At 32.3% G+C, this 12952-nt stretch overlaps 1 protein-coding gene across 1 annotated transcript; it reads left to right on the top strand.

Annotated features, from left to right (window-relative positions):
* Positions 1 to 3884: 3884 nt before the first annotated feature.
* Positions 3885 to 5955, top strand: LOC131874358 (probable pectate lyase 18). The gene is made up of 5 exons (XM_059217695.1): positions 3885 to 4051; positions 4483 to 5113; positions 5314 to 5417; positions 5528 to 5666; positions 5749 to 5955. The coding sequence occupies exons 1-5, from the start codon at positions 3885 to 3887 to the stop codon at positions 5953 to 5955; spliced, it is 1248 nt and encodes a 415-aa protein (XP_059073678.1).
* Positions 5956 to 12952: the final 6997 nt, after the last annotated feature.

Below are 12952 nucleotides of genomic sequence, written 5' to 3'. Positions count from 1 at the left end.
GTTTATTGGTTATTTTGGATAGTTTAAAAATTTGGATTTATAAGTTTTGAATTTCATAAATACTTTTCCTTTGTAATAATTCTTTGAAGTAATTTAGAATGATATTTTTGTAATAAAATTTAGCTATTAATGAATTGTAATTGAATACATTAACTCTCACTTTAATTATAATCATTAGCATATTATTACTCATGGATTTGTTTAGGTCAACCCAAGAGTATAGCCAGTAATCCTTAGCTTGACTAAATCCATCCATTGATTATTACCATTTATTTATAATTAGATTAGTAGTAGATCAATAAAATAGATATTTATTTATATATTAATAAATGCATAGAGTAGCATATATCAATATAAGAATGCAAGTAGTTATTAAGAGAATTTAAGTAAGAGGTGTAGAGATGTTATTAAAGCTTAAAATTTATTAAGTTATAGCTTTAAACGTATAGAAATAAATTCATTAGTCAACAATATTAAACTTGAATATATTCTTTCTGTATATCTTAAGATGAATAAGTTATTATTTGAATGCCTCTACAATACTTTGTTTAGATTAAAAATAGAAAGACTTTTTAAAATCACAAGACTAATATATAAAATAGGATAATAAGGATAGTAATGAAAGAAATGGACTCTTGGGTCAAGGGTAAGATGTAAGCCCTTATCCCTTACCATATAGAAATAATAAATTTTGTTTTTTATTTTGTGATTGTTGAATATTGAACTCTGACTTAGTGAAAACTCTAATGATAATATCATAGTTTGTTTTTTTAAATGTAAAGGATAAGGATGGAATTTCATATTAATCTCATGTTGACATGTTCATATAGTTTCTTGACTAGATGATAGTTCCTTATCATTAAATGGTTAACCATCTCTAAAGTTTATGACTATATATATAAATATTAAATGGATTTGATCTTATATTTTGATTGTTTGATCATGATAACACTTTTTAATCAAAGGAGTGATTAGATGAATATGATATTGAATATTATAATCAAATCTAAGGTAGAAAGTTTATTCTAAGATGGAAAATATATTCTATTGTCAAAATATTTGAACCAATTAGATTTAATGAATGAAACTAAGTTATTTATGATAATCATTTATTATCAATTTATAACATTTTAATGATATAATGTTAGTGAATTTATGCATCATATAATAACTCATGAATTAGTTTTTAAGTATATCATTTAGAAGATTTAATAATGAATTAGCATTTAATATGTCTTTCATGATATCAGGTTAATTAGATAGATTGATAGTTACCTTTTCTTTTGTACTCTTATACATGTGTCTGTATGAGTTTTATACTCTCAAGATCATGTTTAGACAAATCTTGTTATTGGTATTCTTATGTACTAATGTGTTTGAAATCAATTTTTATGCTAAATTTAATTATCAAGAAGATAATACTTGTTAGATGCTTCTATTTTCCTATGACTACTTTGTATACTTGTGCATTCAATTCTTGTTTGTGTAAATGGATGGTGGTAAACATGGAGAACCATATAAGGATTGAGTATCACCCTCTATATATCTATCAACAAATGACTTAAAAAGATGCATTGGGAAAAAGATGTTTTATCAAATTTTAATATTATACCATGCTACTACTTTTGATCATTTAAAACTCATACTCTTTGCCATATCATAATATTGTTATATTAGCATGTGTGTGCACGCGCACACACGCACACACACAAACATAGAGAGAGAGAGAGAGAGAGAGAGAGAGAGAGAGAGAGAGAGAGAGAGAGAGAGAGAGAGAGAGAGAGAGAGAGAGTATATCATGCTACATAGATTCCATCACTCCTACTTGTTTAAGATTTCTCGACATCTTTGCGTTGGGCCAGGTATTCTTCATGCCAAGAAGAGTTTCAGGGGAGTGTAAAGATTTGTGGTTGGGTAGATATGTTCTTCGATGATGCTCTCACCCAATGTGTGCTTGTTGGAGATAGTGTCTCGTGAGTTCCTGTTAGGGTTACCTTAATTTTTGTACTCTTCATAATTGACCTTTTGAAGCTATGTAAAGGAAATTGTTTCCTTATGATAGGGCTTGTCAATGGCTTTTGTACTTAAACATCATGTTTCCATTCTAATATATTTGAACGTGTTATTTTAAATGTTTTAGAATAATGCTTATTTTATGCTATATCATTATTTTAATAATATGGAGGTCCTTATAGTTTGAAATTATTATTGTCTCAAAACATTAAAAAATATCAAAATTGACACATTACTAAATCATGTGAATGGACATTGATATATTCAAAGCAATTTCACTTGTGTTTGGGTTTGCTTCATGTAAGATAAACAAATTTACCAAATATTTAATATATTTTCCATGTCAGTACATATAAGAGGCATTTTTATAATTTATTATTTTTGTATTTATAATTTAATAACAAGTCATCTAGTGTAAAAATGTTGTAATAATAAGAGGTGGTAGAAAATTTCGATAGAATTTATGATATAAGGACTCATGTTCAACTTTAATATTATTTTATGTGGCATGGAAAGTGAGATGTCTACTTCTAAAAATGGTTTACAAATCCAATCACATAGAACTATTTGGACTTTTGTTGATGCTATTTAAATGATTTTTATTTGATAAAAAAATAAATCTCACATAATTAATTACTCCATCTAATAGTAAAAAACTATAAGTATTAAAAAGCCTTCTATTATTCACAGCTCCTTTTTATAAGTAAGATCTACACAATTAGAAGTTCTAGAAATGAATGATCTTATTAGATCAAAATAAATAACAATTAGTTCACCATTCATACTTCTTACAAAAGCCTTCTCACTATTAAGCTGTGTGTGTCATACAATTCAATAGAATTAAAAGCTGAATTAATGCACAAAAATGTTCCAATAGTATCATATGTCTTTATTATTTTTAAAAGTTGAATATTTGGTTTGATTAAATATATATTTCAGGTTGAGCTAGCCATCCAAACTAAAAACATATAATGATTCAACATATTATTTAAAAGTTCATATTATTAAATTGATATGATGTAGAATTAGAAATAATCAATCTTTATAAACTTATAACCTTAAATTAATATATAAATATGTCTATTATACCTAAGTATCCTCGTGACGTCACACATAGCAAATAAAACTCCAATTATTTTCACTTCGACCTATCTTTCTCTAACGTAATCATCCATTCATTATGTTTTATTGCGTTAACATAAAGAAGTTTATCCTACAAATATACATTTACAATCTATTAAGTTTCGATATGTTAGATTCTTTGGAATTCTAATTTTTTCCACGATAAAAAAAATGAAGAGCGCGGGAACCATGTGAGCGCGGGAACAACATGCGAGAATTTTATACCAAACTTGGTCGCCCATCCCCGTGCAAATTACGGAAGAGGAAAGTCATTTATAACCAAAGACAAACATACTTGTGGGCCATATCACCTTTGCCAATGTTTCTCATGTTTTAATGTGAAACCCAAAGAAGTGTTACTACCGAATAACTCAATGGAGTCACCATGGAAAGCAGACACGGATAAAATGCGGCGTCCACCACATCCATGAAAGTTTCTATATCTATGTTTTTCAAATAGATTTGGAGAAAACTCTCAATTCAGAAAAACGTCGGAGTAAACATTCTAAGAAACGTTGGAGGAATGCTCTATCACATCATTACTCACTATTGTTTATGAGTCAAGCGCTATAGTCATGTGCATTACCACCGTAATAATCGCACTGAGATAACGTGCACACAACAATTTTTCAAACGTCGGGGTCAAGATTCCCCCTTCTCTACAGATTTTGCACATGATGATTTTGTATATAAGATAGCCCAAAGCCATAGCATGTAATACAACCATTGCAGGTTTTCTCCTATCCAAAATGGCGAGCAGACAAGCCTTACAGCCATTGTTTCTTCTTCTTGCTGTCTTTTTCATCAAGTTAGTAATGGTGGAATCAATAAGAACCCCCTTCAATATGACTAAGGCTGAGAATAGTGATAAATATCATGTTGAGAAGCCGGAGCTTGTAGTTCAAATGGTAGAAAGGTAACCATTTCGCCTTTCAGATGATTTAGAAATTTTAGAGAATTTATTTATGGTAGTATAGAAATGAAATCCAATATCTTATTGAATTTAGTACATTAGTATGAAATCTTAAATGACAAGGTTTATTATAAATGTTCTATTTATTCTTATGCTGTTCCTCGACGTTTTCTTCACTGTAATTTCTATAATACTATTCTCGTAACTGTAGTTGGTATGCAGCAGTTATAGAACAAATTTCTATCACCCATATCATCATGCCATTGGATAATTAACAATTGTCGTCGTTGAGACAGATTCAATGAAAGAAAATTCACTACAGAAAAGATATTTAAGTCAGTTCAATTAAGAGAATTTCGAAGTCCTAGCATTTTTTTATAGCTAGCATATATTACAGACAGTTGAGATTATTTACTTCAAGAACTATTGTGCAGGAGTTTAAATAATTCGAAAAGAAAGCTGAGCTCGTGCGAAACGGGGAACCCCATCGATGACTGTTGGCGTTGTGATCCTAACTGGGTTAACAACCGAAAGAGACTGGCTGATTGTGCCATCGGATTTGGCAAAAACGCCATTGGAGGTAAGAATGGCAGATTTTATATAGTTACAGATCCAAATGACGATGACCCGGTCAATCCTCGACCTGGCACTCTGCGGCACGCTGTTATTCAAACCGAACCTCTCTGGATTATTTTCCAAAAAGATATGGTTATTCAGCTCAAGGAGGAGCTTATCATGAACAGTTATAAGACTATTGATGGTAGAGGTGCCAATGTTCATATAGCAAATGGAGCTTGCATTACAATTCAGTATGTGACCAATATTATCATTCATGGAGTTCATATCCACGACTGTAAACCTGCGGGAAACACAAATGTTAGGAGCTCCCCGACACATTATGGGTTTAGAACCAAGAGTGATGGAGATGGGATTTCCATCTTTGGATCAAGCGCAATTTGGGTTGACCACTGTTCATTGTCAAGTTGCGCAGATGGATTGATCGACGCCATCATGGGTTCCACTGCTATAACCATTTCAAACAGCTTTTTCACTCACCATGACAAGGTGCTCAAAACTGCTTTTTTGGTCTTCCATAAATATACTTTTCTTTGAAATTAGGTTTCACAATTGTATTTTTTATCCGAGGATTTTAGGGTAGGGTATTAAAAGCCTATTACTTGACTTGAACGAAAAAAATGTGAGTATTTATTAAATTGTCGATAGAACGCTATTTCTCAAGTCCAATATTTATTGGCTTTTTCCAGGTGATGCTCCTAGGACACAGCGACGCCTACACCGAGGACGTCAAAATGCAAGTAACAGTTGCTTTCAACCACTTTGGAGAAGGGCTTGTTCAACGTATGCCCAGGTGTGAATAGAATTTTGTAACAAACTGTATTCCTTGCACAAAGACCACGAATATAAAGCTTGCTGAAGTTTATTTGCTCAAGTCTTTAAGATATTAACGTTATGATGCAGATGTCGACATGGATACTTTCATGTGGTGAACAATGATTACACCCACTGGGAAATGTATGCAATCGGGGGAAGTGCAAACCCCACCATTAACAGCCAAGGCAACAGATTCCTTGCTCCTGATTATCGATTCCACAAGGAGGTAAAAGACCTGTACAACTCATGTCTCTTATATCTTTGGTATTCAACGGTTGTAGTATAGTTATAGTATGGGTAATGTGCAGGTTACAAAGCACCAAGATTCAACAGAAGGCAACTGGAGATCAGTGGGAGATCTTATGTTAAATGGGGCATTCTTCACAGCATCAGGGGCTAAAGAATCCTCAAGCTATGCCAAAGCTTCGAGTATGGCGGCAAGACCTTCCTCTATTGTGGGCTCTATCACTGCAAGTTCGGGTGTTCTCACCTGCAGAAAAGGTTCCAGCTGTTAGACCAAATGCGTGCATTATAGACAAATTCTTAGGAATCCCTCAATTCTGTTACTTTGCAAGCATGAGCACACGGAATGAGGCTTCTTAGTTATTTTAGTTTTGGTTGCCGAGACTCTCTTGTCATCTTTCACTAAAGACGAATATATGGAAAATATCGAATAATATTTTTCTCAAATTTGAAGTGTAGTGGTAGAACGTCAAGCCAGTGTTTGTTTATATTATCTCGATTGTCACTTAAAAACATTTCTTAGGTAAATCTCACAAGAACTGCAACATAGAGATAGGAAATAGTTGAATTTATGTTCATACCAGTAATTCAAAAAACTAATTTATGCAAATGTTTCTTGAAACTATGAACACACCCGGTGTAATTGTATACGACGCAACTAAATATATTCACTTGCATGGGAAATTATTAACCTTTTAAGTTAATTATGTGATTGTAGATTAATTTTATATTATACATGTCTAATTTGTAACTCTAGACCTTATCTATCACAATATATACTTTTTCTCTTTGATTTGCTAGATTCTATACTCCTCATTGATTATTAAGGACTTGGTATATTTATAACTACATCATAAAGATAGTGAAATAATCAATGGTCATGTTCTCCTACTCCCTTAATTAGAATAGTTTTTTGGTTGTGATAAAGATACTTAGATGTTGATTTTGATACAATATTTTTATTCTATTTAAAGTTCCAAATGAAAATGTTCATAAGTTCATTCTATATACGAATAAGTCAATGATTGCTTAATGGTCAATTAATGTCTTTAAATTTGAAGCCCTGCTAGATAATTCCATGTTTTACAAACTCAACTCCCAATGACTACGAGGAAAGAGGAGAATTTTAAAATTTGAAACAAATTTATTTTTCCTTAAAATTCAAGCCAAGCAAGATCAATCCTCAATGCTACAAAAATGGTCCGTTGTAAAAAGATATATAATACAATGATCATGGGTAAATGTATGCAAATATAGGACAAAAACTAATGGGAATGCATGAATATAAATATAGGTAGGATATAGATAAGGATGGATATATATTGATGTATGGAAATAGGAGTAGGAGAACATAGATTGAAATTAGGGAAGGTGCCAAACTTATTAAAAATGGTTTTTGCATGCCAAAAATATTTTTTCTTTCTAGTGACTGAAAAATGAGTTTCTAATGCAAAATTTAAAATGGCTCCTGTAAAAGTTTTTAAATTTTAACATTTGATTTCTAATTTTGTCCTCCAAGCTTTGATGTTTTTGAAAAAAAAGTCAATTGTGACTTTATCCAACCTTTTGGATGCTTTGGAAATGTTGAAAATTCTGCCAAAATTACCTAAATGCTACAATCACGCAAACCTCCCAAGAATATAACTATGCAAAGTAGATTATAGGGATGCTTATTCTTTTGTTAAGTTGTACTTATTATTAGGGCTATGCAAGGATGTAGGAGAAGAGAATACTTGGTTTTTTAATATTATAGCTATCAGTTAGTCTCAAATCTATAAAAGCCAGATATTAAAATTAACTGTACTAGACAACAAGTTCCAGTACCATGTTAGATTCTTTGGGAAGTGACAATCGGGCTAGAATCTCGTGTCTGACCTAGATCATGTGCGACTACAGTTAATAGATAATCGAATATCAAATAGTAGAGCCAAAATCTGAAATGAAAGAACAATATAGACAATGCAAGAGAACTTGAGAATACTCTTCATACGCTCACCAAGCTACCAATAGGTGCATTAACTCCTACTACCCATAAAATATGGGAAGTTTTACCTACTTGATAAATGTCAAAATATGTAGCATAACCTCCTTAAGTGAAGATAGAAAAGAAGTTATAATTAGTGGCATAAAAGCCAAAAGAGGGTGAGAAAATTAATTACCCTATAACCTACTAAAGGTAAGAACAAACTCGTGGTTATGGAAGGAGGCACAACAAGCCAAAAGGGAGTGTGTGACTCAATTACTCATGTGTTAGAAAGTGGTACATGTAGATTATGTATTTTTCCATGTTTATTCACATTAACCACTCCTAATAAACCAAAGAAAGATTAAATAATATTTGTAGGAAAAAGAATAACGCCTAACAACTACTATGTGGTAAAAGGCAAGGTTTCATTAGCATATAAATTGAAGCAATACTTATATGGTGTCCAATGATCTCCAAAATTATGGTTTCAAAAGTTTAATTCATATGCTATGTATTATAATCTAGTGTATTTCCTAATTATGTTGGTTGCCTATATAGTTGGTCAGATATTGGACTTTGGTTTTGGTGGGGTTGGTTTTATGTACTAGATGGTAGTCATCGGGGTGCCGATAATTGTTTCTTTTTTCCCCTATTTTTTGTGTTATGTTGTTTATAGACTTTACTTTCTACTGTATTGGGCGTTGGGCCCCTTAGCAACTATTTAATTATTAAAAATTAAACTTTATGATGGTAATCAATCTCTTTTTATCAATTTATGCATAGATCATTTGTTGATATTTGGTAACAATGAATGGATGATTAGAGATATGGTATATAAAATTTCAATACATTTCAACATAAACAATTAGGGGTTCCTATATGCATCCTAGGCATTGAAAAGAGAGAGAAATAAGAAATGTTTGATTGGGATAGACTAAGTATGTTGAATTTGTGTTGTAATATTTTAGTATGCAGAATTATATGCTAGTAAATGTTTCTATTTTCTTGGGTACTAAGTTATTAGTTAAGTAATATATACGTCTTCACCGTTAAATGTAGAGTATATATTGCATGTTCCTTACACTAGTCTACTTCATATTCTAATTTATGTTATATTTTACATAAAGCTAGACATTGGTGATGTAATGGGAGCCTTGGGATTATTATATGGCTAATATTGGCATAGAGCATTGAACAACAATTAAGAGAGACTTAAGGTGAATGCAGAACACTATAAATTATTATATCTTCTACTATGGTGATTACTCACAAGGGATTGTTGACTTAGATTTGACAGGAGATGTAGATCATAAAATATCTACTAGTGGCTATTTCTTTAGCCTATTTAGTGTTTCTATTACTTGAATGAGCAAGTGATGGGTTGTAGTCATTTATCCATTGTAGAGGTATAGTACATGACAATTAGTAATGCCTGTAAGGAGGTGAGTTGGTTTTAGAGTTTTTGTTGAATTGTTGGCCTTATTCAAGCAATAGTTTAAACTCAATGTGAGAGTCAAGGTGTCATTAGCTTGGCCAAAACCCAATTTTTTGTGTATAAATGAAGCATATAGATGCACAATACCATTTTTCTCATCACATGGTGGAGGATAGTGGATGATGATTGAAAATGATGACTCTTTGGTGATTGTTTTAGATGATTTGATGAAGCATGTAAGCACAAATAACATTAGATGGTGTAATAAATATAATGGCCTCATAGTCCTTAATACTTAGATGCTAATATTCCCTTTATGCTTTTGCAAGGTATTTGAAATAAGTGGGAGAATTCTAGAAAACCATTGTCTCAACCATATTTTGTTCATATCTAATTATTTAATAGTTAAATTTTACATGTATTTTTGTTATCACTGTTAGTGTGTGGTATGTTTCTACTATCATATTCGTGTTAGACTTGTACCAGCCACTTAGAATTGGACAAGATCTAACCTTATAGTTCTATATCAAAGGTAAAATCAGCTAAATTATGCAAGTCGCTTGGAAAAGAGGGGTATATTAACTTGAATGGCCTTCCTAAAGGTCCTTAATTTTGAACTTTTACCAAATAAGTGAGTACCAGCAATCGAAATTTGACTACTTCAGCATCGTGATTATTTCATTATGCATGCTTGCCTTCCATCCCCAACTAATAAATATACGCAGATTGGAGGACGTGCATGAATTTACTCATGAGATTTCATGGTCTACATTACCGTCACGCACGGAGTGCATTGGACTATTATTTTTATTCCTTTAATTCTTCTAAGCATACTTTCATCAAGATTTTATTTGCTTTTGGAAACGAGGTTGTACTAGCCTTCCAGCGTACAAATAATGTAATGGCCCCATGCAAATTCGTGTGGCTGCAAAAACTTTTCTTTTTATTTAAAAACTACATTTAGATTTGTGATACGAAAATAATTTTAGTTGATGAGGGATGGAGGAGACCACCAACTATAAGGAAATGTGGATCCCATGTCCCACGATGAAGTCAAAAGCTACATGTGCTATATGGAGTTCGTTCTAATCTTTTATCATCGAACAACATAGCAAAAACAACCATGCAGAACAGATTGTTGTAAAATCCATGTGCCTTTTTTTCAACACACAAGAAATTTGTTATTTGTGAAAAAGCATGGAGATACTCTTCAAGTGCGCACACATAACATCGAGAGTCGGCCTTAATTAAAGTTTGACGTAGATGGTCAATGTCTCATACCCATCTTGACTATGACCAGTTGAATTGTTGCAAAGCATGTTGTGAGGTCGGTATTAAGCTTCTTTGTATTTACCAAATTTAAAGAATATAAACTAGAGTTGGATTTAGTATAGTTGGCGCGTTATATTTTATGGAGGTTGCAGAGGAGCTGGTGATGCTTGGTAGAATATCAGGCCAGTGGTAGTAATGGGACTTCTTTTTCTATGTGAGACGCATGATATCCTTGTAGTTCTTGGGCTGCCTTAGAGATCTGGACGTGGCAACAGGTTCTTGTTGAATTGGCCTTCAAAATGTAACAGGCTATTCAGTTATTTATGGACTGGGTACGGGAATGGAACCTCTGTGCTATCAGGGTCAGTCGGTTTGAGATCTATGTAAAGATTTCATTAGAAGTAAAACAACAGGCATGAAGGATGAAAACTGGGTTGTCTTAGATAGTTAATATAGTAATCTTATTTGGCTATGTCTGGGAAATTTATTGCTCCTCAATGTTGTACATGAATCCTCTACAACCCCTTTTTATAAAGTTAGGAAATTTGTACCACACCATATCGTTGGTGAACAAGCATCTTCTATGTAAGTAGTATTATTTGAGGGTGGTTGATATGGATTAAGTTGTTGAGCACTTTAATTCATTTAACACTATTGTAAACAAAAGATGGAGGAAGAAGTTATAGGAATGGTCTTATGACATTCTTTTCTACACATATGGAGCAATCTATTGATGAACATTTGAAGCACTACTTTAAATTTTGTGCTTGATGAGGTAATGTCTTCTCTTCTCCCAAATGGTCTTTCATAGAAAGAATAGTACAAGTGGCATAGCTTTCTTTATTGGTGATAGCCTTATATCATGGTTGAGCTAAAATAAGGATTTTGTATCTTAGTCTATGGTAGAAGCAAAATATATTGCAATAGTTTCTTGTTGCATTTAGGTTTTATAGATAAAAAAAGACATTGTAGCAGATGGAGATTGAATTTGAAGAACCCATGCCAATCCTTTGTTACAATACAAGTACTATAAACATTTCAAATGATTGGGTAACACATTCACGGAAAAACCCATATCTCAATTAAGTATCACTATCTAAGAGAGAAGGTTGCAAGGAAACAAGTGAAGATAGAATATGTTGAAACAAAGGAGAGATCATTACAAAACCTTTTCGAAAGGAGACAATTTAATATCTTGGGTAGAATTTGGTAGTGGTATCGCCCCCCTCTTAAATGAAGAGGAAGTTAGTATATGTTGAGGAGGAGTGTTGACTCCTCACTGCAAGTAGTCTTGGTGGTATTGTGAAAAAAATTACAAAAGGTATTAGTAGATTAATTTTTCCTTGAAGACCAAGAATCAAAGTGGATATTTGTCATTGATGTCAAAGTGGGAGAAAGGAAGCCAAAATTCTACACCATTTGGGGAAGAAAGGATTGAGAGAGAGAGAGAGAGAGAGAGAGAGAGAGAGAGAGAGAGAGAGAGAGAATGAAAGTCCAATTACAAGAGCACAAAGCCAAACTTGAGAAGAATGAAAGTCCAATTACAATGGAAGCAAATTTTCTACACAAGGGGAGCCCCTAATTTCCATTACAAGGAGTATTTTATTAGTAGCATTTTTCATGTTTGGAACCAATGACAAAGGAGGAGATTGTTGAAATTTATATTTTCATTAATTTCAAAGGAGGTAGTTAAGGTTTTTGTATAAATTATCATTATGTTACCCTCAATATCCAGTTTTCAAAAATTACAATAATTTTAATTAATATTATGTCATATCAAATAATTATTGATCTAGATAAATAGAGTCAAGTTATGTTAAATACATCATTCAATATAGTATGTCACTAGTATCATCTTAATCAATTTTTTATTGTTGAAGGATTTGGAAGTATTTGTGATGTGTATATGAAGTTCATTCCTCAAAAACTATATCCACTAGCACATTATTTTATACCACATTCTACCATAGTTATATTTTGAGGCTTGTATGTTGGAAGATAAATATGGCTACACACAAAGACAAGTCTATTCAAGTTGCAAAGGTGGAATTCAATAACATGAAAAGTTAGGGTCAACATTATGCTCATAGAGATCACTTCACAATATATTATGAATTTTTTTATGAATGGGTCAAATTATTGCACTATGAACCAACTATAGGAAGCATGTGAAAGTGTACTAGGACCAACTAATTATTTTTCGTAAAGAATAGCATCATCCAACTCTTGAAGTAGCATGTTGGATCTTGGTTTAAGCCTTTTATATGTTTGGTCTAAAGTATGCATGTGTCAAATGTGTGAATGTTGTAAATAAGTTATAAGATGAGTTGTGATTATATATAATGTAGGGATGTATAAGTGTAATTGGATTCATTTAAAGAGTAATTCTTGCTAGTAGAACTAATAACCATCGCAAAAGTTGTGTAAGTTGTCAACTAAATTTTAGGTTAAGTGGGCAAAATCAATTGAAGGTCTCATGCACTTTGAGAGGGTTGTCAAAAGTTGATTAGATCAAGGTGACCCTAAAGCTTCATCCTTGAAGATCTGCATATCATATCTTTGATGTACTATTATTGTATTTAAGGTTGGCGCCTCA

The sequence above is a fragment of the Cryptomeria japonica genome, chromosome 3 (genome assembly GCF_030272615.1).
Source record: "Cryptomeria japonica chromosome 3, Sugi_1.0, whole genome shotgun sequence".
Taxonomy (NCBI): domain Eukaryota; kingdom Viridiplantae; phylum Streptophyta; class Pinopsida; order Cupressales; family Cupressaceae; genus Cryptomeria; species Cryptomeria japonica.
The sequence above is the reverse complement of the archived record's forward strand: the minus strand, read 5'-3'. Positions and strand labels throughout refer to the sequence as shown.

Excerpts from the sequence above, each read along its gene's own strand:
- LOC131874358 (XM_059217695.1), top strand. The coding sequence starts at position 3,885 with ATGGCGAGCAGACAAGCCTTACAGCCATTGTTTCTTCTTCTTGCTGTC. Across the intron at positions 5,114-5,313 it reads TTTTCACTCACCATGACAAG|GTGATGCTCCTAGGACACAG; the intron begins GTGCTCAAAACT and ends GGCTTTTTCCAG. Across the intron at positions 5,667-5,748 it reads ATTATCGATTCCACAAGGAG|GTTACAAAGCACCAAGATTC; the intron begins GTAAAAGACCTG and ends GGTAATGTGCAG.